The following is a 26,856-nucleotide window of genomic DNA, read 5'->3' as shown; positions in this document are numbered from 1 at the left end:
CTGGAGGGGATCTCTGCCCTCACCCTCATCCCTCCCCGGAATCCTTAAATCCTCTAGGCTAGAGCCCTGGTTTTACAGCAGTCGAAGAAGATTCGTCCTACTGGTCAGAGGCTGGCTCAGGTGAGCACCGCTGGGGAGGGAGCCTAGAGTGCCCTGGGGTGGGTCCAGAGGAAGAGGTGCCCGGAACTGTGGGGTAAGGGGACAGGGCGGGATCTGCCATAAAAACCTTTGGGGGGACTTGGGTGACAATTTCAGGGAGGCTGAGAGCAGCTCTGTGGAGGCCTGGGAGAGCCGGCGGAGTTGTCTGAGCGCGAGTCACCGAGTCACCAACTTTTCCTGCGCGCCCGGTGTCTGGCCAGATTCCCGAGGTGGCATCTGAGTACAGGGTGGCAGCGGAGTCCGCTGGTGCTCAGGACGTCCCGGTGTCTTCCGTTCCCGCAGCCCGCGAGCAGATGGCGCGGCTTCGGGTGCTGCTGCTGTCGCTGGCCTGGTGGCTGTCGCAGGCGGGCGTGGCGCGCGGTGCGGGCTCGGTGCGCCTGGCGGGCGGCTTGACGCTGGGCGGCCTGTTCCCGGTGCACGCGCGGGGAGCGGCGGGGCGTGCGTGCGGGGCGCTGAAGAAGGAGCAGGGCGTGCACCGGCTGGAGGCGATGCTCTACGCGCTGGACCGCGTCAATGCCGACCCGGAGCTGCTGCCCGGCGTGCGGCTGGGCGCGCGGCTGCTCGACACCTGTTCGCGGGACACCTACGCGCTGGAGCAGGCGCTGAGCTTCGTGCAGGCGCTCATCCGAGGGCGCGGCGACGGCGACGAGGCCAGCGTTCGCTGCCCCGGGGGCGTCCCCCCGCTGCGCACCGCGCCCCCAGAGCGCGTGGTGGCCGTGGTGGGCGCCTCGGCTAGCTCCGTGTCCATCATGGTCGCCAACGTCTTGCGTCTGTTTGCGGTGAGGGTTCGCGTCTGCCACCCATGCACCCTCCCAGGTGGCTGGCTGATGCCTTTACTTCCTTCTGGAAGAGTCTGTTTTGAGCGCTCCAGCTCATCCAGATTAAAAAGCTGCTGCCCACTGGGCAGACCAATTTTCCCAGCTTGGCTTGTCTGTCTGCTCTGCTGCCTGGCTGGCCTAAGCTGGCATCTTTCGTGAAGGGTGTCCCTTTCCCCAGCAGTCTATGACTGGAACCAGACTAAGGGCAGATTGGCTAAGTAAGGGTAGATTAGACCTCAGTCCCCAATTGCCCACTCATTCATGTTCTGCTGACACTCTGTACAACCCTGCAAGGTGCTCCCACTCCCGAGCACTCCTGGATGATAAAGAAATGGAGATTTCATGAGAACTGGGCTCTTCTTCAGGAGCCCTTGGAAGTGGCCCTGAGCTATCATAGTGGGTACAGAATCTTGAGGGGTAAAGTGCCACTGCTCTTTTTTTTTTTTTTAATCTTTTGATCACCATTTAAATTCCGTTTCAAAATGCCTGCCCTTAACCCCTTCTGGTGCAGGGGGTTGTTAAAGACTATCTGAGCTCCCTTGCCTTGCTATACTGCTTATCAGCAAGGCTCTGCATCTTCTTCGTCGTTAGGGGGCCACTGTGTTCTTTGCAGTCTGAAGTGCAGCGATTGGGGGCCATAGGATCCAGGGACTCGGAGGGGGTTGTTCTGGCATTAGAGTTTGGGGGCTTTCTATAGTAGTCCTCCTGGGGACTGTGGGTGGGGTCTACTGCGCCTGAAGAGGGCATCAATTATACTGCAAGTCGGCCTTTCGTTCTCTTTTCTCTGGTTTTTGCTTTCTTGTTTTTTCTCTCCCTGACCCTCTCCAGTTAAGCCTCACCCCTCCTTTTTCTCTTCCTCCCGCTCCCTCCCTCTTCCCTTCTCTCTTTCCCACTCCTCTTTCCTGTACTGGCACCACACTCCCCTTCAAACAGCCCTGGAACAGCCCCAGCCCCTCCTCCTGAGACTCCCTGCCAGACCTTGAGCTGCCTGCTGGTCCCTCTTTGTCTCCTTCCTGATCATATCTGCTTCCCTGCCAAACCTCTCAGCCTTTTCCCTGTTTCCTCAGTTCTGGGATCCATCATTCCACACCCCAGGTCCCACTTTGCAGTAACATGGTTCGGCCCCATAATCCCTGCTCCTAATCTCTTTAATGGTCACAGATGAAACCGAGTTCAAACAAGCCTTCCCACTAGACTGTCCAGCCTGGCACTCCCTCCTCTCCAGCTCGGGTTTGCTCTGATCCTAGCAGGGTCTGCCACTGAAAAATACGGCCCTCCCTCTGGGAAATAAGGCCAGCAGAAGACCCTTTCCCCTAGACCAGGGCACGTTTCCCTAAGCTCCAGAGTCCTTGTTTGGCTCATGGCGTGTGCAGCTGTCACTGGTGACTCTGCTCTAAGCCCTTCTAACCTCCCAGTCATCAGATCCATTCAAAGATAACCCACTAGCCCCACACTTCTAGCCTGTGTGTGTGTGGCCCCTCCAACACCCCCCCCTCCAACCTTCCAGGCCTCATCTGAGTCCCAGGTCCCTACTGTCCCCCAGGGCTATTCCCAACTTGTCTGTGACCTATGTCCTGAGTCCCCATTACCATCCTGGTCTATGGAGCCTCCAGCCACAGCCTCACTGTGTGTCCTTCCTGCTTCAGATACCCCAGATCAGCTATGCCTCCACAGCCCCAGAGCTCAGTGACTCCACACGCTATGACTTCTTCTCCCGAGTGGTGCCCCCTGACTCCTACCAGGCTCAGGCCATGGTAGACATTGTGCGGGCTTTGGGATGGAACTACGTGTCTACACTGGCCTCGGAAGGCAACTATGGCGAGAGTGGGGTTGAGGCCTTTGTGCAGATCTCTCGGGAGGCTGGTGAGTAGGGAGTTGGGATGGAGGTCCCAGGCAATAGGCAGCTAACGCAGAGAAGAGCCAGGAATGAGTGGATGGGATACAGACTGGGGTGGGGTGGGGCTGGGGTGGTCCCTGTGGCAAGCCAGAAGGGTGCTCCAGGAGGGTGAGGTCCCTTTAAGGCGGTGGTTCTCGACCTTTCTAATGCTGCTTTAATTTAGTTCTTCATGTCCCCCCACCATAAAACTATTTTCATTTCTACTTCATAACTAATTTTGCTACTGTTATGAATCGTAATGTAAACATCTGTGTTTTCTGATGGCCTTAGGCGACCCCTGTCAAAGGGTTGTTCAACCCCCCAGAGGGATCGCGACATGCGTGTTGAGAACCACTGCTTTAAGGGATTCAGGTCATGTTTATGGTCTGCTAGGTAGGGTCCAGGCAAGATCTCTACCCTCCAAACTCCTCAACCAAGCCCTACACAGTCACAGAAGTGGCAGCCAGGTGGGTGTGTGCAAGGGTAGGTGAGAGGAGAGTTGACTTTGGTATCCCTGACATCCAGGAGGTGTCTGTATTGCTCAATCAATAAAGATTCCCAGGGAGCCGAAGCCGGGAGAATTCCACAAAGTGATCCGGAGGCTCATGGAAACGCCTAACGCTCGGGGCATCATCATCTTTGCCAATGAGGATGACATCAGGTGGGACTGCTAGCACACTCAATCACCGTGCTCTTCGGGGGCTCTTCTCATGAGATCTTGTCCTTCCCCATTCCCAGCCAGGAGAAACTCCCTTCCTCTCCCCAAGCTCTTCCCACTGCCATCTGAAGTCTTGTGTTCAGGGTATGAGTCGGGCCTGACTGGCTGGAGATGCCACAGGCCTGGCCTGGGAAACAGGAAAACGCTCGCTATTTTTATTGTTCACTGTGGCAGAGGGGACCGGTGGGCAGACCCAAGAGCAGAAAATGTACCACGAGGGACACACTCCCAGTAAACCCTGAAACCTACATTGTCCACGGCCAGCTAAGGCTCTTTTCCAGCCCAGGAAGTTGGGCCTGACGCTGGCAGAGGCATTTGTGAATGGAATGACTTGTGAGTTTCCTCAGAGGAGCTCTCTGCATTCATCCGTTGTCCTTCACTATAACAAAATATCCAAGTCTGGGTAATTTATTAGGGAAGGACGTATTTTTAACATCCAGTTTTGGAGGCAGCAGGAAACCAGCTCTGCTGAGGGAGGGCCCAGCTTGCATTACGTTTTGACAAGGGTCGTCATGGGAGGAGGGAGTAGAAGGAGAAAGTGCGTGGAGAGACAGAATTCAGAAAGAAGAGGGACTGAGATCGCTATTTTATAACTACTCACTTTCACAGAACCACCTCACCCTTCCAGAGGACAGGAGCATTGTCCTCAGTGACCCCATAACCTTGCACTAGGCACCCCCTTTTGTTCACACAGGGCCTCACTATGTATCCCTGTACTTGCTGTGTTCAGACAAGCTGGCCTCCTGAGTGCTGGGATTAAAGGCATTCAGTGTCAGGGCTGGTTTATAGGCCCCAGTTCTTAAAGCTCACATCACCTCCCAGCATTTACACCGAGGTCCAAGCTTCCTCCAGATAGAAACACTCAAACCAAAACTAAACCACAGCATCATCTGACGGCCAGTGTGGAGTGGGGTGGAGTGGACAGAGGGCCAGGAAGATGGCTCAGCCAGGCAAGTGCCTGCCACACAGGCATGAAGACCCGAGCTCAGTTCCCAGCAGCATGCTGCTTGTGATCCCAGGCTGGGGAGGCAGAGGTAGAAGGATCTCCTGGGGCTCCTTGGCCAGCCAGCCTACCTGAATCAGCAAGCTCTAGGCCACTAAAGAGATCTTGTCTCAAATAAATAAATAAATAAATAAATAAATAAATAAATAAATAAGGTGTATTGGACCTGAGAAATGACATCTGAAGTTGACCTCTGGTCACCACACACATGTTCACATGTACATACAATACACTATAACACACACACACACACACACACACACACACACACACACACACACACACACTGGGCAGAGTCCTGATAAACAGGAATATAATGCTCATTGTGGAATAGGATGGAGGAATACTGGATGGGAGGTGACCAAGACCAAATTGGAGAAAGATCCTAGGTTATGACTCACCTCCAGCTCTGTTCCTACCAGGAGGGTCTTGGAGGCAACACGCCAGGCCAACCTGACTGGCCACTTCCTTTGGGTTGGCTCAGACAGCTGGGGATCCAAGATCTCCCCCATCTTGAACTTAGAGGAGGTGGCTGTGGGGGCCATCACCATCTTGCCCAAAAGGGCTTCCATCGATGGTAAGTCCCCCACCCTACTCATCCTCCCAATTGTTTCCTCTTTGGGATACACATTTATGTTTGTATAATAGGTACCACTCTCTTCTAGGAGTCCCAGATGCTGTGACTCTGAGATTCTGTGGTTATATCTGTGGAGTGTTTGAATGAGGCATATGAGGGAAAAGAGCACTCAGCTCAGTGTGTAGGGCAAAGCACCTCAACAGTGTTCTGCTGTTGTTTTAAGATTCCATGCATATAGTTTGGGTTTTACCAAAGGTGATTTGAATGGGGAGGTTGGAGGGAGAGAAACCAAGGATGTGGACTGTGCTATCCTGCTGATCAAAGTGCTGAGGGAAGGCCTAGCTTGTCTGCCTCCACATCAGCTCCCTCCCCACCTGTGAGGGTTCATTTGGTGAGAGGCATGCCCATTTCTCTGAACACTGAATTGAAAAATACAGCCTTGATGACATGCTTCAGGGACCCAGTAGAGGAGGAGCTCTGTCTCCCATGGGCTTCCAGCTTTTGTGGAGTATTCACCTTCACACCCTTTCTTTTAGCTAGAATGCTAAAGAAATATCAAGTGGAAAGACTGGGCTGAGCAGAGTTTTAGCAATCAAGGCATTTCATCAGAAGAGGTCTAGATGTGGGTGGTATCAGGTGTGGAGTAGTGAGCCAATGGTGTTCTCAAAGCCTTGGAGTCTGCTTCCCTTTCTTTTCTAAAGCTTGCTTTCTTTTGTACCTCTGGCCTCAAGTCCACAAGATGGATAGTGAAGTCTTGTCCATTATGTAACCATAGCAACACCCTAATGGGGACAGAAAGGGCAGTGATAAATTCTTTAAGGATGCAGATTTCACTCTGGAGTTCTCATGTATCATCACCCTCCCCCCCATTTTCGTGTGTGTGTGTGTGTGTGTGTGTGTGTGTGTGTGTGTGTGTGTGTGTGTGTACATGATGCACGCGTATGTGCGTACATGTGGGAATAGGATGCACATGTATGTGTGCGCATGTGGAGGTCTAAGGTTGATGTAAGGAATCATCCTCAGTTATTTTTCCACCTTATTCATTGAGGCAAGGCCTCTCAATCCAATCCAGAGATCACCAATATGGCTAGTCTTGCTAGCCAGCTTGCTCTGGGGATCCCCGCCCCCACGCCACGTCTCTACCTTCAGAATGCAGAACTTGGTCACAGTGCCACTCCTGGAGAGAAAGTGGGCCAGTAACAAGGGGACATGAGAGAAGCACATCTGGCTCAGAAGGTCTCCACCCTCTCACCTCGTAGGATTTGACCAGTACTTCATGACTCGTTCCCTGGAGAACAACCGCAGAAACATCTGGTTTGCAGAGTTCTGGGAAGAGAATTTTAACTGCAAACTAACCAGCTCAGGTGGCCAGTCAGACGATTCCACCCGAAAATGCACAGGTGAGCACTACCCTGGGTGGGGACGATGAGAGGGGAGAGGATGGGGGGTTCAGTTTTGGTGTCCAGGGGCCAGGCACACTTCCTCCGGGCCTCCTAGGACAGGTGAGGAACGCATCGGCCAAGACTCCACCTATGAGCAGGAAGGGAAGGTGCAGTTCGTGATCGATGCGGTGTATGCCATCGCCCACGCACTTCACAGCATGCACCAGGCACTCTGCCCAGGCCACACGGGTCTGTGCTCAGCCATGGAGCCTACTGATGGCCGTACGCTGCTGAACTACATTCGAGCAGTCCGCTTCAATGGTGAGTGAGTGCCTGGCCCCACAGGGTGGGGAAGCCAGTTTCCGTGGGTTGATCTGAAGCAGCTGGGACAAGTAAGAGTGGAAAAGGAGGCAGAATGGAGGAGAAGATGCCAGGACTGATTCCCCGAGGTTTGACCCAAGTGCATAGCTCTGCTTTGTAACCCTCTGGGGGCTTCACCTTCAGAGCCAATTTGCAAAAGTCCATGTTAGGAAACTGCTGTTCAACCCATCCACCAAGCCCCACAAGTCACATTGAACTCCCTGTCCACTCCACACAGCTTAGAAGACCCAGGCTCTGTGGTGGGCCTGGGGCCCAGTGTAGACCCCAGGAAGCACCCTGCTGTGGATGCACAGCCCACTCTGAGTCACAGGCTTCCAAATGTAGTCTAGCCAGGCTCTGAGCTGCTGGGGCAAAAGGCATGGGTCTGACATGTCCCCTGCACCATCAGAACCTGCTTAAAGTCCAGGCTCTAAGGAATGAACCTGAACAGACCCAAAGGGGTTCCCCCATATGCATGTGGCTTGCAGGAGTTGTGCTTATATTCAACTACTATCCTGCATAAAATTGTACACTCTCCATCAGATATTTGGGATGCCTGCTGCTTTGGTTTTGTGAGAGTTATGTAAATGTGTGTATATGCTTGAGTGCTTGTCTGTGGAGAAACATTCGGTGTCCTGCTCCATCACTCCCCACCTTATTCCTTTGAGGCAGGATCTCTCACTAAAATTGCAGCTAGGCTGGGGGCTAGCAAGCAATCCTCCTGCCTCTGCCCCTGAGCGTTGGGAGTGGGTGCTAAGGTCTGAACTCAGGTGCTCATGCTTGAGCAGCAAAAGCTCTTACCCACTGAGCCATCTCCAGCTCTGGGAGGCATGTTTTGTACCATGTCCTCCTCATGGCTATGAGGCAGCATGTCCTGGTCTGAAACTACATTCACTGCTAATGAGTGATGCTGAACATCTGGCCAGGAACCTGTCAAGCTCTTCCTGTATCCTGGCTGGTCCTTGAGGCTTTCCAGAAAGGGGGCTTTGGGAGCTGGAAAAGCAACTGGAGATGACTGGCCTCTCCTTGCAGGCAGCGCAGGAACCCCGGTGATGTTCAATGAGAATGGAGATGCCCCCGGGCGCTATGACATCTTCCAGTACCAGGCAACCAATGGCAGCGCCAGCAGTGGCGGGTACCAGGCTGTGGGCCAGTGGGCAGAGGCCCTTAGACTGGATGTAAGTGGCAGGGACTAAGCTCTGGGTGGAGGTGAAGGGCTCTGAATCCTGGTGGTAAAAGTCAGCAGCCTGTGTTCTCTCTGCCCCAGATGGAAGCCCTGCAGTGGTCAGGTGATCCCCATGAGATGCCCCCTTCTCAGTGCAGCCTCCCCTGTGGGCCTGGCGAACGGAAAAAGATGGTGAAGGGCGTCCCCTGTTGTTGGCACTGTGAAGCCTGCGATGGGTACCGCTTCCAGGTGGATGAGTTCACGTGCGAGTCCTGTCCAGGGGACATGAGGCCCACACCCAACCACACTGGCTGCCGTCCCACACCTGTGGTGCGCCTGACCTGGTCTTCTCCATGGGCTGCTCTGCCCCTTCTCCTGGCCGTCCTGGGCATCATGGCCACCACCACCATTATGGGCACTTTCATGCGCCACAACGACACTCCCATTGTCCGAGCCTCTGGCCGTGAGCTTAGCTATGTGCTGCTCACTGGCATCTTCCTGATCTATGCCATCACCTTCCTCATGGTCGCTGAGCCTTGTGCAGCTGTCTGCGCTGCCCGAAGACTCTTGCTTGGCTTGGGCACTACCCTCAGCTACTCAGCCCTGCTCACCAAGACCAACCGCATCTACCGCATCTTTGAGCAAGGGAAACGCTCTGTTACACCACCGCCCTTCATCAGCCCCACGTCGCAGCTAGTCATCACCTTCTGCCTCACCTCCCTGCAGGTGGGTCCCCAGATTCCTCAGTAACATGGTGAGTGCATGAGGGGTGCATACATTCCTCCACCTTAAAACCCAGAGAATAAGGGACTGGGGTGCAGGTCAATTGGGAGAGGGCTTTCTTAGCATGCAAAAGCCCTGAGTTTGATTCCCCAGCACAGCATAAACCCAGCATGGTGACACACACCTGTTATCCCAGTACTCAGGAGGTGGAAGTAGGAGGATCAGGAGTTCAAAGCCATCTTCATCTACACAGCAATTTTCAGGCCAGCTGTGGCAGCACACATCTTTAAATGAAGCACTCTGGGAGACAGAGCTCTCTATGTTATACATAAAGAATTCTAAGCCAGGCTGGTCTATACTGTGAGACCCTGTCTTTAAAAAAAAAAGCCTTTGGAGAAGTGGAAAAGCTTTATAGAGTCATTTTTTTTTTTCCATTTGGGTCCTGTGTTTAAAAATCTGAAGGATAGGCCAAATGTGACGGTCCACGCCTTTAATCTCAGCACTTGGGAGGCAGAAACAGGAGGATCTCTGTGAAATCGAGGCCAGCCCGGATGATACAGTGAGATTCTGTCCAAACAACCAGCAGAACAGGGCACCCTGTTTTTCTTCAGGGTTGATCACAGCTCACGTTTTAACAGCCACTTCCATTGCCAAATCTGTAGAGGAGACTGAGCGTCCAACTGTTTAGCCATGTTGTTATTGGCTGAAGTTAAATGAGCTCTCCCACAGCTTGACTCACATGAGAAAACGGGGCAAGAATGTATCCCAGAGGTCGCAGTCACTGTGGAGTGTGGCATACATTCTGCTACGGCCAGAGTCTCATGATGCAACGAACATTAAAAATTGGGGTTCAAAGTTCCCAGGGGTTTCTCCTTAGGTGCAGCTATTACAGTGTGGGACAGAGCTCCACAGAGTGGATGTTTTCTATGGAGAGGGAACCAAGGCAAATGGCTTGAGGAGGGGTTGTGGGGGCTGGTGTGACAGTGTAGACCCAGCCATCCTCTCTGTGTGCCGGCACAGCCTGGCCCATGGTGACAAGGCATGCTCTCTGGGCAGGTGAGTCCTTCCTCCTTCCCGGGTTTGTCTCCCCTGTGTCCACGTCTACCCATGGCCTTGGTTCACGCAATGGATTCTCTACGCTTGGAAGACACTAGATCTTTGTCCAGATACCGTGCCCGAGCATCCTGAGGAAGTGCCCCAAGACTCCCCTCACCCTTTGGATGGAGATGCTTACAAGATACTCAGTGTTCCCCAAACCCCCTCAAACTCATCTATCCTGTCTCATGAATTTGGATTCCCCACACCTTCAGCTTTTCTAGATGTTTCTACCGATATAGTGGCTATGTAGTGGGACTTCATTTTTTCTTTCTTTCTTTTCTTTCTTTCTTTCTTTCTTTCTTTCTTTCTTTCTTTCTTTCTTTCTTTCCTTTCTCTCTCTCTCTCTCTCTCTCTCTCTCTCTCTCTCCCTCCCTCCCTCCCTCCCTCCCTCCCTCCCTCCCTCTCTCCCTCCCTCCTTCTCTCTCTCTCTCTCTCTCTCTCTCTCTCTCTCTTTCTTTCTTTTTTGAGACAGGGTTCCTCTATGCAGCCCTGCAGGCCTGGAACTCACTCTGTAGACCAGGCTGGCCTGGAACCCATAGAGATCCTCCTGCTTCTGCTGCTGAGGTGTTGGGATTAAGGGCAAGGCCATCACACCCAGCCTCACTGCTCCTTCCCTTTGCCGACACAAACTGGCGTAACTGGGCCCTTGGGTCCCCTCTGCAGTGTCAGTTTCTCTCCATTGCTCATTTTCTCTTGCTTTATAGAAGCTTGTTACAATGTGGGGTGCCGATTCCGTATCAGTCACGTGGGTTGTGCCATCAGTATGAGTATGCTGTGGTTGCTGGTCATTTTGTGTGCCATCAGCCCCAGGCTCTAGTTTCTTTTGAGTGACATTTTGCTTACCCCAGGAGAAGCTTCCAGTGTTGTCCGTCTGGATGGGGTGGGTTTATTTCATTAGGCCCTATTCCTGGAGCTGCTGCCTCAGGAGAAGAGTGTCCCTTCTGAGTGGACACATTACTGCAAGGGCATGTCCCTAGTTTCTCTTCTGTTGCTGTGAGAAACACCATGATTAAAAGTAACTTGGTGAGGAAAGAGGTTTTTTTTTTCATCCAGTTCTTCCAGGTCATAGTCCATCATTGAGTGACGTCAAGGCAGGAACCATGGAGGAATGCTGCTTACTGACTGACTCCCAGGCTCGCATTAAGTTACCTTTGTTATAGAACCCAGGCCCACCTGCCTAAGGATGGTATCCCCCCCACAGTGACCTGGGCCTTCCTACACCAATAAGCAATCAAGAAAACGTCCCTACCGACATGCAGACAGGCAAATCTGACAGAGGCAACGCCTCAGTTGAGACCCCTTTCTCAGAGGGCATGGCACTGGATAGCATGCTGGATTTCAGCCCCACGCTGAACACACACATGGGTTGTGCCCTCCAGGGTCTCACTTTTATGCAGACATCTTGATTCCCATTCCTCAGTTTCCTTTGGCTTAGGGTCTGTCTGTTGTCACTAGGGAGCAGCTGAAAGTCCATCTTCTCCCTGTTGGGGCTTGGGCATTAGCCTCTGACCTATGATGTGGCCATATTTTTCTTCACTGCACATTTACCCATAAGCTCATGGCATTCTGTTCATAGTTCTCTAGCTTTGGAGAGGGAGGGGGTCCCTGGAAACCAGCTTTGCCTTGTTGCTAGCTGTGTGCAAGTTAGTACTATCACACCTATGGAGTAGCATGGGTTCGGGGATAGAACATCCCTCTGGGGACTGGGTCTCATTGGTGGCACCTGCATGAGCTGTTCCTTCAAGAAGGCATCATGTCCTCATAACAGATTATGTGGGTTTCCAGTCTGCATGTGGAGAAACTGAGGGGGAGGTTCTAGAACCCTGAAGGTACTCAGGTGTATGGCATTGGGTCAGGTTGCTGCTTACCCACGCAGCTCTGATGTGGTCCACATGTGTCTCGAGCACAACTGTCCTCTCCATCCCATCACAGGTAGGAACACACCCCTGGGTGATCCTTCTTCATGGTGAGCCTTTCAAGACTGAGCATCCAACTCAATAGGCCAAGGACATCTCAGGGAATCTGACCTGCTAGAGACCTAGGTGAGGGGCTGTAATGGAGTCATTACAAGAAGACCACATGTCCCTGACACTGTGTTGGTTCCTGCAGGTGGTGGGAGTGATAGCGTGGTTGGGAGCCCAGCCCCCACACAGCGTGATTGACTATGAGGAGCAGAGGACGGTGGACCCGGAGCAGGCCAGGGGTGTGCTCAAGTGTGATATGTCTGATCTGTCCCTCATTGGTTGCCTGGGCTACAGTCTCCTGCTCATGGTCACGTGCACGGTGTATGCCATCAAGGCCCGAGGTGTGCCTGAGACCTTCAATGAGGCCAAGCCCATCGGCTTCACCATGTACACCACCTGTATTATCTGGCTGGCTTTTGTTCCCATCTTCTTTGGAACCGCCCAATCGGCCGAGAAGGTAACCAGGTCCCGCAGAAGGCTTTTCCTGACCCCCCTCCCCCCACTGAAGCGATGGTCCAGGAGCTGGACCACCCATTCTGATGCCTCATTTGAATGACTGTGGCTTGGCTGTACTCTCTCTTATAGCCCTGTGCCTGTTCGTTCACTCTTCTCTTCCTCCATCCACTCATCCATCCTTCTAGCACTTTTCCTAACGTCTTCTCTCCCACACTTCCTCTTTTCACTTAATTTCTTCCTGTAGTTTATGCTGCTTACCTCGTTCATCTACCGGCCAATTGCTTGACTCTTTCTCTGGTCACCTGCTCATGACCAGAGAGCATTTGTTTGTTCACCTGGGCCATCGTGTGGCATGTTATCTGCTCCTTTTTGAAAGCCTTGTCTGTTCCCTCATTTCTATATTTGAAAACCCGTTCATCCATCTACTCATTAATAAATTCTGGCTCTTTAGGAGTGGGAGCCTTTTCCCAAGTGCCACCCTCTTCATTTTTTTTTTTTTTTTGTAATTTGAAAATTGTTTATTTTTATTTTGCGTATGCCTGCTTGTTTGTATGTATATCATACGCATGCAGGAGCCCTTGGAGGCCAGAAAAGGCCATCGGTCCCCTAGAACAGGGGTATGGATGGTTGTTAGCCGTCTAGTGTTGTCCTGAACCCGTATACTCCACAAGAGCAGCAAGTGCCCTTAACTGCTAAATTGTAAAGGAATTTTTTTTAACGTGTATGATTTCCCTCTCTGTCTCTGTCTCTGTGTGTGTGTGTGTGTGTGTGTGTGTGTGTGTGTGTGTGTGTGTGTGTGTTGTGTGCCAGTGCACGCACATGTACCACAGTACAAATTGTGTAGATTGTAGGACAACTTTCGGGAGTCAGTTCTCTTCTCTCCAACTGGGGTTTACAGGCTTGATGGCAAATGCTTTCACCGCTGAGCCTCCTCTCAGGCCGACCTCCTCTTCCTTCTCAATAGCCCACCCCGTCTGTGTCACGCCACCTGTCTTCCCGCCTCCACCTGATCCACACTGTGCCTGGCCCTTCTCCTCCTAACCTTTCCTTTGTTCCCGCTCACCTAACTGAAGTAACTCACCTCCCCGTCTATAGGTGGCGGGCTTGAGAGCAAACAGGACTAAGTCCAGTCTTGTTCCCTCCTCCATGCTTAGATCTACATCCAAACGACCACACTGACTGTGTCCCTGAGCCTGAGTGCGTCGGTGTCCCTTGGCATGCTCTACGTGCCCAAAACCTACGTCATCCTCTTCCATCCGGAGCAGAACGTGCAGAAGCGGAAGCGCAGCCTCAAGACAACCTCCACGGTGGCAGCCCCGCCCAAGAGCGAGAACACAGAAGATGCTAAGTAGCAAGGTGGAGTGTGGGTGCCACAGGTTGCTCCCTGTCCTTTCCTTGCTTCCCCTGGCTTCACAGTGGAAGCTGTGAAGGATCTACAGTGACCATCAGAGGCTGGGAATGTGTGAAGACCATGTCCAGCACAGCTAGGCATGCCTTCAGAAAGAGCTGGATCCCGAGCCAGGCTGGATTTCTGCTTTCCTGGGCATGCCAGCCTCATCATTCCGCCCTTCCTACCCACAATAGGAAATACTTGCTTCCAGTTTCTACCTTAAGACTAAACTGATGCCTTCTGGGCAGGCATTCAAAGACCATGGTGAAGCCAGGGCTTGCCAGGTCGGGTGAGATTTATCTTGATCCAACAGCATAACCTTGGGGCTGGCCAGGGTGTCAGTATGTGAGATCCACAACATGAAATCCAGAGTTAGAGCTGAGAGGATTGCAACCGCCACAAAAGGAAACCTTGGGGGCGGGGTCTGTATTTAGGGAGATATCATTTTCGTGGCACAGAGGGGCAGAGCCTGTATGAGAGCCCTGGAAGCCAGGGTGGGCCTGCAGCATAGAGTAGGGTGATACAGGGAACTGGGGCAGCCTTCTGTGAGGTTGTTTCCCCTTCGGTCTTCTCCACAGGGTCCTCCACAAAGTTTGGCAGCATTTCTTTGCTGCTGTAAATTGCTCCAACCTGAAGAAATGCCAACACATTAGTGTGTGTGAGAGAATAAAGAACAACTGGACTTTGTTCAGGGGGTTCCAGGAACAGTCTTGTTTCTGTGGTGAGGATTATTATTATTGTTGTTTTTTTCTTGAGACAAGGTCTCACTATGTAGCCCTGGCTGTCCTGAAACTATGTAGCCCAGGCTGGCCTTGAACTCACAGAGATCTGCCTGCCTCTGCTTCCCAAGTGCTGGGATCAAAGGTGTGTGTAGCTATGCCTGGCTTAATTTTAAATGATAAGGTTGGCTCTAAAGGCTCTCCCGCACATGTTCTTGGAGTGCCCTCTAAAAGATGGGTACGAGGCACATGGAGGAAGCTACTGGAGCACCATGCATGGACTTTCATTTTCTACTAATCTTTCTTTTACAGAGCTGGTGTTTAGTTAGGGAATTTTGTTTCCTGTTTTTAAATGTATTGAGTTAGCTGTTTTAACTTATTGTGAATTCTCCAGTATTTAAGGTACAGGACTAAATTTTGAAAACGAGCTGCACTTCAGTGGACAGATGCTCCAAGGTGTAGTGAGTTTTGACCTGGAGGTGCAATACTTGAGCATTCTGAGACCACCACCAAGGCTTCTCTGCAGACTGTTTCTGCTGTATAGATCCCCGTACCCTCTCCATGTGTTCCCAGTTTGTCTGTCCACAGTTCAAAGCGTGGCATCACATTTACTGCTGAATGCTTTTTGAGGCTCCTGCTAAGGCTCCTGTCCTGTCTGAGTCCCCGGAAGTGTGAAATGTGTCCTCTTGAGGAACAAGAGCGTGATTGATCTCTTCCAGAGTCAGTGAGTCTGATGTTTGTGTTTCTCTGATGTGCAGTGAGTTTTGACTTCTAGTTGAACACTTTACCTTTTTACTTTTTGCATTCATGTGGTTTTCCTGAGGCTCTGACTTAGAATGATTTCTAAGGTTTTCTACTGACTGCACTACATGGATTCCTCACCAGCTGAAGTTACTGACTAGAATCCTGGCCTCCTGCCAAATCCCACACTTCCTGTCCAGTTATCCTTGTCCTCTGGTGGGAATTCCTTAATACACAGTGAGTTCCACCTGCCTCCTATGGCTTCCTCATATGCACTCCATTGTTGGTTTTCTCCACATCATGACCAGTTTTGTACAGAGTGATAGAGCCTCTGTTATTGGGAGCTTGTCATATTGAATACATCCATGAGGTGTCTTTCCTTTCTGAATTCTTCAGTGTATCCAAGTTGTGACTTAGTTGTGAAGTTTTTGTCACATGTATGACATGCTTGCTTCTTGGGAACTTACCCCCAATATTCCATTATACATATTGCTTTTCACTTTACTGAGTGAATTCTAGTTAACAAATATAATATTCTCCAGAAGTTTGACTTCAGTTTTCTGTTGCTTCTTTAGTATTCAGTTCGCAGAGTTTCCTCTTAAATGTAACAAAATGTTCAATTGCATATAAATTTCTTCCATCATCTAAAGAATGAACAATCTTCAGAAATACCCTTAACTGTGTAGCATGGTGGTACATGCTGGAGACAGTAGAGTCAGGAGTTGAAAGCCAACCTCAGCTACATGGTTGATTCAAGGCCAGCCTGGGCTATATGAGACCCCCATTTCAAGAAACAAAGAAAATCAACAGCAAAAATGAAATACTCTTCATTATTCTTAATGCTTTTATTTCTAAATGTAAAAATTTCCCTAAATAGTTTTCATCTCTTGAGATTTAGAGGTGGGGGCTGCTTTGAGTGTTAGATGGACAGAAATGAAATGCTGATAGTTTTCATTAGTATATTTGGCAATGAAGTAACTTCATCCAGGGGATCCAGCTCCCTCTCCTGGCTTCCAGAGGCACTAGGCAAGTGCAATATACATACATAAACATGCAAGCAAAATACCCACACACGTAAATAGCAAACAGAGAAAACTTGAGATTAGGTCCAGTCTACCACTTACTAGATGGGTGACCTTGGCCAGGATAATTCATTTCTTGGTGAACAACACCACAGTTTCCTTGGAGGCATCAGATCCCCTGGAGCTAGAGTTACAGGCAGTTGTGACCCATCTAATGTTGGTGCTGGGAGTCCAATTCCAGTCCTCTGGAAGAGCAGGAAGTGCTTGTAATTTCCGAGCTAACCTCTAGCCACCAGAAGGCCATTTGGAAAGCAGTCAGTGGACACAGAAGAAGGTGACAGGTTGGGATATGCAACTTAAGATTGACAGGGCCAGGCAATCTTAGGTAAATGGGAAAGGAACCCAGAATAAAACCAGGGGAGTTGAGAAAAGAAGAAAACTAGAGAAATTTGAAAGGGCAGGTAGTTCCAGTGGCTGCTTGTGGGAGTCCACAAACACAAGGACACTTTAGATGGAACACTCCCCAACCCTCCCTTGAGCAGAATGACACTGGCACTTCTGATGTGTCTTCCCGCTGGGCAGCTCAGCAGGATAAAGGAAAGCTCTGAAGGGAGGTGGCTCTTCAGCTCCCCGGAGTCCAGATGAGGAGACCAAGGAGACTGACATTGCAAGCAGGCTCAGCACTTCCTCCACACAGTCACAGGCAGGTCACCAGAAGACAGTATCCCAAGTGTTGGGAGCCATCTCTGCACACTGTGTGGAGCCCAGAGGGCAAATGGGATGTGTGGTGAGAGCTTCTGAAGACGTGCCATGGACAGCTTGCTAATTGTAATCCTGAAAGGTCCCAAGCACTGGTCCTTCTGCCATGGTTTGGGCACATAAGTGGTCAGTCATTAAGACTATGACATCTAGAGATGGAAAGAATTGCTCTTCCTAGCAACTGCCTTGAAATTAACCTGACTAGCAGGGGGTGGGGAAAAGCCCTTTTCAATAACCTGAAGTCTTGTCTAAAACCAGGCAGATCAGAAGAGAGCACGTAGGAGAAACTTTTTTTTTTCTCTGAGACAGGGTATCTCTCTCTATAGACCTGGCTGTCCTCAAACTCGGAGATCTGCTTGCCTCTACCTCCTAAGCACTGGGATTAAAGGCCTGCACCACCACTCCTGGCTAGAGGACACACTTATCTCAAGGTTCCTGGAAATGCACTCTAGGGGTCAAAGGTGATGCTGAGGTAGTCCCATCACCCATGTAGATAGTTCATGCTACTTCAGATTAGAAAAGGACAGAAGAGTACCCAGGCAATGGGTCAAGGTGGGACAACACACTGTCAACCACCTGGCAGGACATCATAAAGCCACTGTCCAACCAAGCACCACTACAAGACATTCAAGTTGGCCCAGGTATATTTAACAGGCTATTTACTGCCTTTCTGCTCCCCAGAAAGGGAAGAGTGAATGACATGATTTCAGAAGCTACACCTGAGGAAGATAAGTTCCGAGAACAAGAGACTGCGGCCCCTCTCCTAGCCTGTCACTAAGGAAAAGGAGACGGTTACCCTGACACAAGGGCAGTGCTTGCCATCTGGAGGCAGCACTTTCATTATTAACAAAAAGATGAACAGCAAACTCAGAAATGTGACTCTCAAGCTGGACACTTGGGAGCCCAAGGCAGGAGGATTGCCATAAATTTGAGGCCACCTTGGACTTAGTGAGTTTTGGACAGGCTTGGCTTACAGAGATCTTTGTCTCAAAACAAGCCAATACAAAACAAAAAGGAACTTGAAAACTCTCAGAGACTCAAGGTAAAGGCAAGGGAGGGTTTGTGTGAGTAAGGACCCAGCAGGTCATATGGATAGTGCGGAAAGCAGACCTGAGTACCAGGGAACATGGTGCTGCAGGTTAATTCACAATCTGCAAGTCCAGCCACGTGAGACTGCGGGTGGGTGCCTGCACACACACCCTTGGTAGTGCCACGTAACTTCTTGAAATGCCCCTTTACACACATAATGGAGGACATACGTTTTCAGTCACTTAACATGAGAGGACTGGCCCACATAGGTGGGCTTTATTTGCTGAAAATTGAACTTGGCTTTGAGGTGCCCAAAGCTTCCAGGTTTATGCAACAACCTAGAGTCTGACATGATATAAAATTTCCTTTTCTTTAACTGTACCACTTTAGGGAACAAGACTGCCGAGCTTCAAAAATGGCACTTCCATAAACCAGGAAGCAGGAACTTCCCTCCTGGTTTATTGGCTCCTCCATCTTCATTGTGGAGTACATACCACCTTGCAGTAGTACAGGTCCTTTGTTCCTTTTGGTGTGGGAGAGTGTCCCCAGGGCCTGCATATAGGAAGATGCATGGTTGTGACTGGGATTTCTACAACAAAAATATTGAGGGATTAGTGATGGTGAAAGTCCTGCCTGTAGGATTAGCCTGTCACAGCCTTTTGGGCCTGGATCTGGCCCTGGCCAGAGAATGTCAATGGTGCTACTGTTCATCTCAGGACCCATGGAATTGCTTGATATGTTATTCAACACTATTAGAACAAGAGTCTTTAAGCGGTGGGATGCCCCAATGGAGGAAAAGAAATGAACTTTCAAACATATAGGCAGAACTTATAGGCATATTGCTTTTACAGAACACAGAGTTAATACCTTCAGAAACCCAGACAAAAGCTGGACAAGGACCAGGATGCACAGTTCAATAATATGGGAGTGGCAGATACACTCTAATTCAGTAGCTACAGAAGAGTGACCAGGAACAAGTCATGGGTCAGAGCACCTGAACACTGGCCTTAGTCTCTTGTCAGCTGTATATGGGGAGATGACAAGTCACAAAAGTGGAAGTGGCCAGGAATACCAACCACAACTAGATGGTAGGGACTATCCCACATGAAATTGATCAAGCCCCTGACTCCTGTGGACAGTGTAACTTTACTATGGTTTGGAATGGCTAGAGGGCAATGGCTACCAGGGAAAAGCCCTTATGTAGGTATTACCAGTATCGTAGTTAGCTGAGGTCTTGTACAACTGAGTGATACAATACCTTTGAAGGCTCTTTCCCTCCAGAAAGAGACTTTGAGTTCTGAAAGCTAGATTTGGGTGTGAAATCGAGTATCATGGACACTACCAATTTTGCAATTCAGATTTGCATTATGAATGAGGTCCATGGTGGTGATAACAAGGAACACGGTAATAACAGTTAGAGCTAAGTCAGAAGAGGGTCACACGATTCAAGTGAACCTTCCCAGGAGAACACATGGAAGAAGCAAGTGGACAGGTAAACCAGGAGATTTGACAAAAGGTGGCTGAAACAGAAGCAGAACCATGAGAAGCATGATTTAAATGATTCTTGACTCATGCATGGGTGACTGACAGCAACTTCTCTAAACTAGGCATCGGGATGTGGGTGAGGGGAGACAAAGGGTTATGTAAAAATGGCAACTTTCTTATAGAAGAAAATTTAGAATAAAATTCACCATTTTCTTACTTTTCATTTGCTTCTCACTCTTAATTTTTATAATTTTATAATTATCTTAACAAACTACAAATTTGATAAACTGACATTTATACTTTTAATGAAGTTTCATTTTGGTTCTAATACTTGGTAATTCAGGCCAATTTAAAAAAAGTACTACTATCAGTACAACTAATAGCAGTACTAAAGAGAAAGGTGTGTTTGCCATCCTTAACAGTCTCAAAACCCATGGCACCGTGAAACTTGGCTCCTAGTAAATACAACCATCCTAATAAAAGACTCAATTGTGATCCTTTATGTTTTCTCTTATATTCAATAATTAATGACATCAATCCCACAGTACTTCCATATGAGCGGCATTCATACATATCATTTTTCTCCAATATGATGCCTCTGATGCTGGATGAGGTTTGCAGTCTGGTTGAAGGCTTTCCCACACTTGTTACATTTATAAGGTTTCTCTCCTGTGTGAATCCTCTGATGCTGAGTGAGGTGTGTGCTTCGTATAAAGGCTTTCCCACAGATTTTACATTTGTATGGTTTTTCTCTTGTATGAATTCTCTTATGTTGGGTAAGGGCTGAATGGTCACTGAAAGCTTTCTCACAGATGTTGCACATGTAAGGCTTTTCTCCAGTGTGAATTCTCTGATGCTGTGCCAGGGCTGACTGGTCCCTAAAAGCTTTCTCACACAAGCCACATCTGTAAGGTTTTTCTCCAGTGTGAATTTTCCGATGCCTCGCAAAAGATGAATTGTCCCTGAATGCTTTGCCACATTCACTACATTTATATGGTTTCTCCCCAGTGTGAATTCTCTGGTGTTCAGTAAGGGAAGAGTTCACCCTGAAGGCTTTTCCACATTCACTGCATTCAAAGGGTTTCTCTCCAGTATGTATTCTCTGGTGCTGAAGAAAACTTGTACTCTGATTGAAGGCTTTCCCACATTCATTACATTTATAGGGTTTCTCACCACTGTGAATGTTCTGGTGTTTGGTAAGATGTGCTCTGCAAACAAAAGCTTTGTCACAAATGTTACATTGGAAAGGTTTCTCTCCAGTATGTATTCTATGATGGTGGGAGAGATGTATGTTTCGGATAAAGGCTTTTCCGCAGACGTTGCATTCAAAAGGCTTTTCTCCAGTATGGATTTTCTGGTGGTAGGTAAGTGAAGAGCTCACGGAGAAGGCCTTGCCACAGTCCTTACATTCATATGGTTTCTCACCAGTGTGAATTCTTTGGTGATGGATAAGGTGTGTACTCTGGTGAAAGGCTTTCCCACATTCTCTACATTCATAGCGCTTGTCTTTAATAGGCATTTTCTGACTTGTGTTGAGTTTTTCAGTATGAATTTTCTGATGTTTCTTAAGGGTGGAACTCTTAGAGAAGGCTTTTCCACACTCACTGCATTCCAAAGCTTTTTTGCTTGCTTGAGATCGCTGACTTTGAATGGGTAATGAGCTCCCCGCACAGACCTCAGAGGCCTCGACTTTCTGCCCACTAAGCGTTGATGGAGTGCACTGTTGGGTGAGGACCACTTGCCGAAACCTGACCTCCTGACCTTCCTGGTACGGCCAGTCTAACAGGTTAGCACATTCCCAGTGAGTCCCTCTGGTGACTCTCTCCTTCATTATCCACTGATCCGATTCTTTTTTAGGAATATCTGCCCTGAGAAATTTCTTACTCGTGGTCATTGTAATCCCTCCTGAAAGATATTGAAAACAGAAACGTCACTTTTACGCTGGTGAAGCAGCTTGATGGAATGAAATGAACAGCCTGTTAACAATGCTAACAAAGAAACTGCAGCTGAAGACTTAAAGGGGTAATTTGAAGGGGAAGAGCCAGAGATGGGAACACAGGAGTATGGTGGAAGTTTATCTAATGCTACACCCGAGGCAGGAGTGTTTGGGAGCTCGATTTCAAAGGTCCTGCATCTGGGTTGCAATTCTGAGAACAGTATTCATTTTGTTTGTGACTAAATAGATTTTATCTGACCTTTAAAGCTCAAAAATATCTAATATAGGCCAAGCTTGATTCATGCTTGTAATCCCAACATTTGAGAAGTTGAGGCAGGTGGACCACCACAAGTTTGAATCTAATGTGGGTTAAAGAGTAAGATTTGGGGGATGCCTGTGATTGGATTGGTGACTATCCCAGTTGTCATCAGAGAGCCTTCATCCAGTGACTAATGGAGGCAGATTCAGAAACCCATGACCAAACATTGGGTTAAGCTGGGGGAGTCCTGATGAGGAGAGGGAGGAGGGATTGTAGGAGTCAGGGACCCCTCAGGGACATCGCAGGAAAACCCACAGAAAAGGGTAGCCTGACTCATAGGGACTCACAGAGTCTGAACCAACAACCAGGGAGTCTGCATGGGACTGACCTAGGCCCCTTGTATATATGTGACAGTTGTGTAGCTTGGTCTATTTGTGGGACTCCTGTCAATGGGAGCAGGGGCTGTCCCTGGTGCTTTGGCTAGCTCTTGGGAACCTGTTCCCCATGGTGGATCACCCTGCCCAACCTGAATAGGGGCAGGTGCTTGGTCTTATGGCAGCTTGATATGCCATGCTTTGCTGATGCCCATGGGAAGCATGCCCCTTTCCGAGTGAATACAGAGGAAGGGTAGGTAGGGGGAGGAAAGAGGGGTGGGTTGGGGGGGGAAGGAAAGTGGGGAAGGGAGTGGGAGGGGAGGAGAGAGGGGAGGCTTCAGCCGGGATGTAAAATAAATAAATAAACAAATTTAAAAAAAGATTTGGGGGATAAGAGATGGCTTAGTGGTTAAGAGCACTGGCTGCTTTTCCTAAAGATCCGGGTTTAATTCCTAGCACCCACATAGTGGCTAATGTATGCCTGTTACTCCAGTTCCAGGGCATCCAATGCTCTCTTCTGGCCTTTGCATGTACCAAGCACACATGTGGTACACAGACATACACACAGGAAAACACACACACACACACACACACACACACACACACACACACACACACACACAGAAATAATAATAAAAATCTTTTTTAAAGAAAGAGAGAGAGGATTCTGTCTCCAAAAATGAGAGAGAGAGAGAGAGAGAGAGAGAGAGAGAGAGAGAGATCATAAATTTGGGTGGGGAGAATCTAAAAGGGAGGAGAAAAAACCATGATCAAAATAGATAGTATGAAAAAAATTTAATGAATCAAAGAAAGCACACAAAAATACAAAAAAGACTTAAAAATGGTTGTGGAATATTATTTTAAGGTGTGTTACTTTTGTTTATATTGCATTTGTTTAACTCTGTGAAGCTGTGTTACTGTGCCTGTCTAAAACACTTGATGGTCTAATAAAGAACTGGCCAATAGCAAGGCAGGAGAAAGGAGAGGTGGGGCTGGCAGACAGAGAGGATATATAGAAGGAGAAAACTGGGAGGAGAGATCTAAGCTCTAGGAGCCAGAGAAGGAGGAGGACTCCAGGGGCCAGCCACCCAGCCACACAGCAAGCCACGGAGTAAGAGTAAGATTTACAGAAGTACAAGAAAAGGAAAAACCCAGAGGCAAAAGGTAGATGGGATAATTTAAGATAAGGAAAGCTGGCTAGAAACTAAGCCAAGCTAAGACTGGGCAATTGTAAGTAATAATAAGCCTCCGTGTGTGATTTATTTGGGAGCTGGGTGGCGGGTCCCCCCAAAAAGACCAAACACCAACTAACAACAAAAAAATCTCTAATGTAGACCATACTATGCTAAGATATAAGGGGCATGTGTGTCTGTGTTGTCCAGTATAGGGTCTTTATGACAACTCCAATGTTGCCAAAACAAAACTCTGAACTTAGAGGTCAACACTCGGTGGGAAGAAACCCTCAAGACTGAAACCAATGTTTTTATGTTTTCAAGACTTATTTGAGTATTCAGATAATCAGAAGTTAACTTGCCCCCTAGGCTGCGTGAAATGCTCAAGTATACTAATGAAGTAAGGATGTTCAACTGCATATACAGAAGCAATGTCCCCAACCATTGTGACATCTACATAAGGAAAACACCACAGTGACACTAAAGTGAGCAGAGGAACCTAGGAACAAAGTCCCCTTGCTAGACAGCATCTAGTATCTCTAGGAATCGGAATCTGTGAATCTGGGGGAAGGAGCATAATGGTCACGTACAAATGGAATTTTCAGTGGAAAAGTAGATATAGCCCCATGGATTATCTGACCAAATAATCCCTTGCTGTCCATGACAATTCCACACCTAGTCAACAATCTTCACTTGGGCTCTGGGGTATCGTGATATTCTGCAGGCAGACTTGAGACTGTGTGCCATTTTCTGACTTCTAACGGAAGTCTATGTAAAGCTTTGAAATATGCGATACTGAGGGCTGGATAGGAAACATGGATGATGTAGGTTCATGGAGATCCTATCGGGAACAAGCTCTCCTTAGCATTTCCCTCTCCCACTCACCCCAGATAATCTTCGATCGAGAACCACAAAACAAACATAACTTTAAAAATTATGTAGAAAAGAAAAGCGAGCAGGTGCATTGTAAGGCTTAAATCATGAGCTCGGAAGACATGCCCTTACTTTAAACAGACATGGTCAACGCTAAAGTCCATCTGGGGCATCACAGAAGAGTGACGGGGCCAAAGGATGTCTGGGAAGTGGCTCAAGAGGTCATGTGACCGGACCCGTAACAGGTAAAAACAGGTCTTGTCAATGCACACCACGGAACCCAGAAGACAATGAAACAACATCACAAGTGTTAAAAGAACCTCACTGCCAAGCTCAAAAGAGAAAACACTTCTAAAGGGTAAACACGAAATAGACATTAGCCTCCAAAGACACGAGAGACAGTGTCCACAGCAGGCCTCTGTTCCAAGGAAACCTGAGTGTCCCTGACGGATGAAAAAAGGAAACACGTGGAAGTACAGAAATGGAGGGAATAAGTAGTAGAAAAAGTGAATTTTGGATAATAAATACTGATTACATTATATAATGATTATACTGCCTTAAGATTTGTAGAAATAAAATATACAGGAAAAAATCATGACGGAACAACACAAAAGAGGCCACAGGGAACATTTAATACTGAGAGGTGCCAGCACTGTTGGGGAATTTTTTTTTTTTTTTTTTTTGAGACAGCACAGCATCTCAGGTATCCCAGGCCAGTCTTTAACTCACTATGTATTGGACAATGACCTTGAACTTCTAACCCTCTTACCCTCACCTCCCAAGTGCTGGGATTATAGGTGTACGACAGACACAAGGCCCGCTTTCTGCAGTACTGGGACTGAACCAGGGCTTGGTGCCCGTTAGACAAGGACTCTACCCACTGAGCTACACCCCCAGTCCTGTGCGAGAATTAGAACAAGTTATTTTGGATAATTAAAAGCTGGTTTTAAATATTACACATACTACTAAAAGGCAAAAGACTGTAAATCAACTAGCTAATGCAGGACCAAAATGAAAATAAAAACAATCGATCCAAGAGAAGGGAAGAAAGACAAAAGGGATTTCAAAGCAGGTGAACCAACAGTGTGAACAGGGAGCAGACATCCAAGTCCACACAGAATAACCTATCTAAATAAACACAGCCCAGCTACAGGGCATAAGAAAAGAAACAGGAAAACACGGACACTGAAATAGAAAAGACAGAAGAACGGGAAGACTAAAAATGTAAAAGAAGGACGGCTGCTTATATTAGCAGCAGACAAATCCCACCGCACTGGAGAAAGCGAAGGGCCATACTCCAGGAGCGGAACGGGACCATTCCCCACCCCCTCTGTGTGCACACCTGGGACAGGACTCAACATGTTCCAAGTCCAAGCCAGAGCGACCAGAAGGAAAGTGATCCATGTCTACATAACTGACGCATCAAAGGGGACATCATGACGATTTCTATCTTTTGAAGTCAATGATGCTGTCAGTACAGATACCAGCAGGAGCTCACAAGACAGCTAAAACTTCTGAACATAGGAAATATACTGATATATTGACTATTAACATCAAGAGATTAGGAAAAGAGAAAATTCAATCCAACAAAGAAGGAAATAAACAAGCTGTCAAGAGATTTAAAAAGCAAGAATTTAAAACCTGATCTGCCTTTAACAAGACAAGGAAAGACATTGAGAGAAGGCCACTTTACTAATGGCAGTGTTTGGAAGTGTTCATGTGAGGCACCTAAGTGGGTTTTCTTTGTGTTTCTCACTAGAGTGTATAGTACTCCAAGTGTTAAGGCAGCATCAGGACAGATACTATCTCAAAAAAAACCAAAATTGAGCTGGGCAGTGGTGGTACAGGCCTTTAATCCCAGTGTTCGGGAGGCAGAGACAGGTGAGTTTATGAGACTCTGTGAGTTTGAGGCCAGCCTGGTCTACAGAACTAGTTCCGGGACAGCCAGGGTTATATAGTGGGCCCCTACTTAAAAAAAAAAAATCAAAATTGATTAAAATTTGGAAAAGAAGAAATAAAAATGTTATCATTTGACATGACTGTGTTCGTATAAAATATAAAATAGGAATTCATTAGGGAATGTAAAAACTAGAGTACATCAAATAATTAGAAAGTGATACTCCCAAAAGATGAATACTTACATCAAAAGCAATAACACTATGAAGTAAATACGGCATAACAAAAGATGAACAGGACTGTATCCCTCAGACAACAATATCCCAAAGAAATTAACAAAAACCTAAAAACAATAGGAATATACCATAGCCAAAGGAATGGAATACTCTAAATTCCCCACTTAAACCACACATTCTGGGAAATTCTGTCAAAAACCTTAACAGGAATTTTGCAGAAACTGAATGGACAAGCCTAAAGTTCTAAATGCAATAAACAGCAAAACTGGAAAAGCCGTGTTGACAAGTGTAAGACTCATTACCACTCTAGAGTAACTGGAAGCATTAGAATAGCATGGGATTAAACAGAGTGAAACACAATGACTCATACACGGACTCATAGACCAGATTATAGAACCTGGAACTGACCGACGCATTAGCAGTCAGTGTATGCCTGACAAGGGGAAGGCATGGTACACTTGGGGGGAAAATGGTCCTTTTAGTAAGTGATCCTGGTCGGCTGGATACCCAGAGAGAAAATCAAACTGTGGGCCTAAACATGAAAGATAATAGAGCTGCTAGAGTAAACAGACTGTCATTAGCTTAAGACACCTTCAATAGGGACACAAGGGGCCGGGGAGACGCCTAGGTGGGTAAAAGTGCTTGTTACTCCAGCCTAACTCCCAG

At 48.2% G+C, this 26,856-nt stretch overlaps 2 protein-coding genes across 5 annotated transcripts in view; one reads left to right on the top strand and one right to left on the bottom strand.

Annotated features, from left to right (window-relative positions):
- Nucleotides 1-275: 275 nt before the first annotated feature.
- On the top strand, nucleotides 276-15,696 carry Grm6 (glutamate metabotropic receptor 6). Its single transcript, XM_052757998.1, has 10 exons — nucleotides 276-938; nucleotides 2,624-2,840; nucleotides 3,379-3,514; nucleotides 4,997-5,151; nucleotides 6,411-6,551; nucleotides 6,654-6,854; nucleotides 7,926-8,071; nucleotides 8,161-8,784; nucleotides 11,989-12,300; nucleotides 13,454-15,696. Exons 1-10 carry the CDS (start codon nucleotides 453-455, stop codon nucleotides 13,649-13,651), a joined length of 2,616 nt encoding a protein of 871 aa, XP_052613958.1. The 5' UTR covers nucleotides 276-452; the 3' UTR covers nucleotides 13,652-15,696.
- Nucleotides 15,697-18,777: 3,081 nt separating this feature from the next.
- LOC128122434 (zinc finger protein 454-like) overlaps nucleotides 18,778-26,856 on the bottom strand; it is a 20,950-nt gene continuing 12,871 nt past the window's right edge. For all 4 annotated transcript variants that reach the window (XM_052758012.1, XM_052758010.1, XM_052758009.1 and 1 more), the window contains one exon: nucleotides 18,778-21,349. In XM_052758012.1, coding sequence (XP_052613972.1) covers nucleotides 20,019-21,349 — 1,331 coding nt within the window. In that variant the 3' untranslated portion in view covers nucleotides 18,778-20,018. The remainder of the gene's footprint in view (nucleotides 21,350-26,856) is intronic.

The sequence above is a fragment of the Peromyscus californicus genome, unplaced genomic scaffold (assembly GCF_007827085.1).
Source record: "Peromyscus californicus insignis strain IS unplaced genomic scaffold, ASM782708v3 Scaffold_3__1_contigs__length_106647218, whole genome shotgun sequence".
NCBI classification, from domain to species: domain Eukaryota; kingdom Metazoa; phylum Chordata; class Mammalia; order Rodentia; family Cricetidae; genus Peromyscus; species Peromyscus californicus.
Note: the sequence above shows the minus strand (reverse complement) of the source record. Positions and strands in the feature narration are given on the sequence as shown.

What these genes read in the sequence shown, in the direction of transcription:
- Grm6 (XM_052757998.1), top strand. Translation starts at nt 453, where the DNA reads ATGGCGCGGCTTCGGGTGCTGCTGCTGTCGCTGGCCTGGTGGCTGTCG. An exon ending in ACGTCTTGCGTCTGTTTGCG is followed by an intron (nt 939 to 2,623) that starts GTGAGGGTTCGC and finishes TTCCTGCTTCAG; the next exon opens with ATACCCCAGATCAGCTATGC. An exon ending in GCCAATGAGGATGACATCAG is followed by an intron (nt 3,515 to 4,996) that starts GTGGGACTGCTA and finishes TGTTCCTACCAG; the next exon opens with GAGGGTCTTGGAGGCAACAC.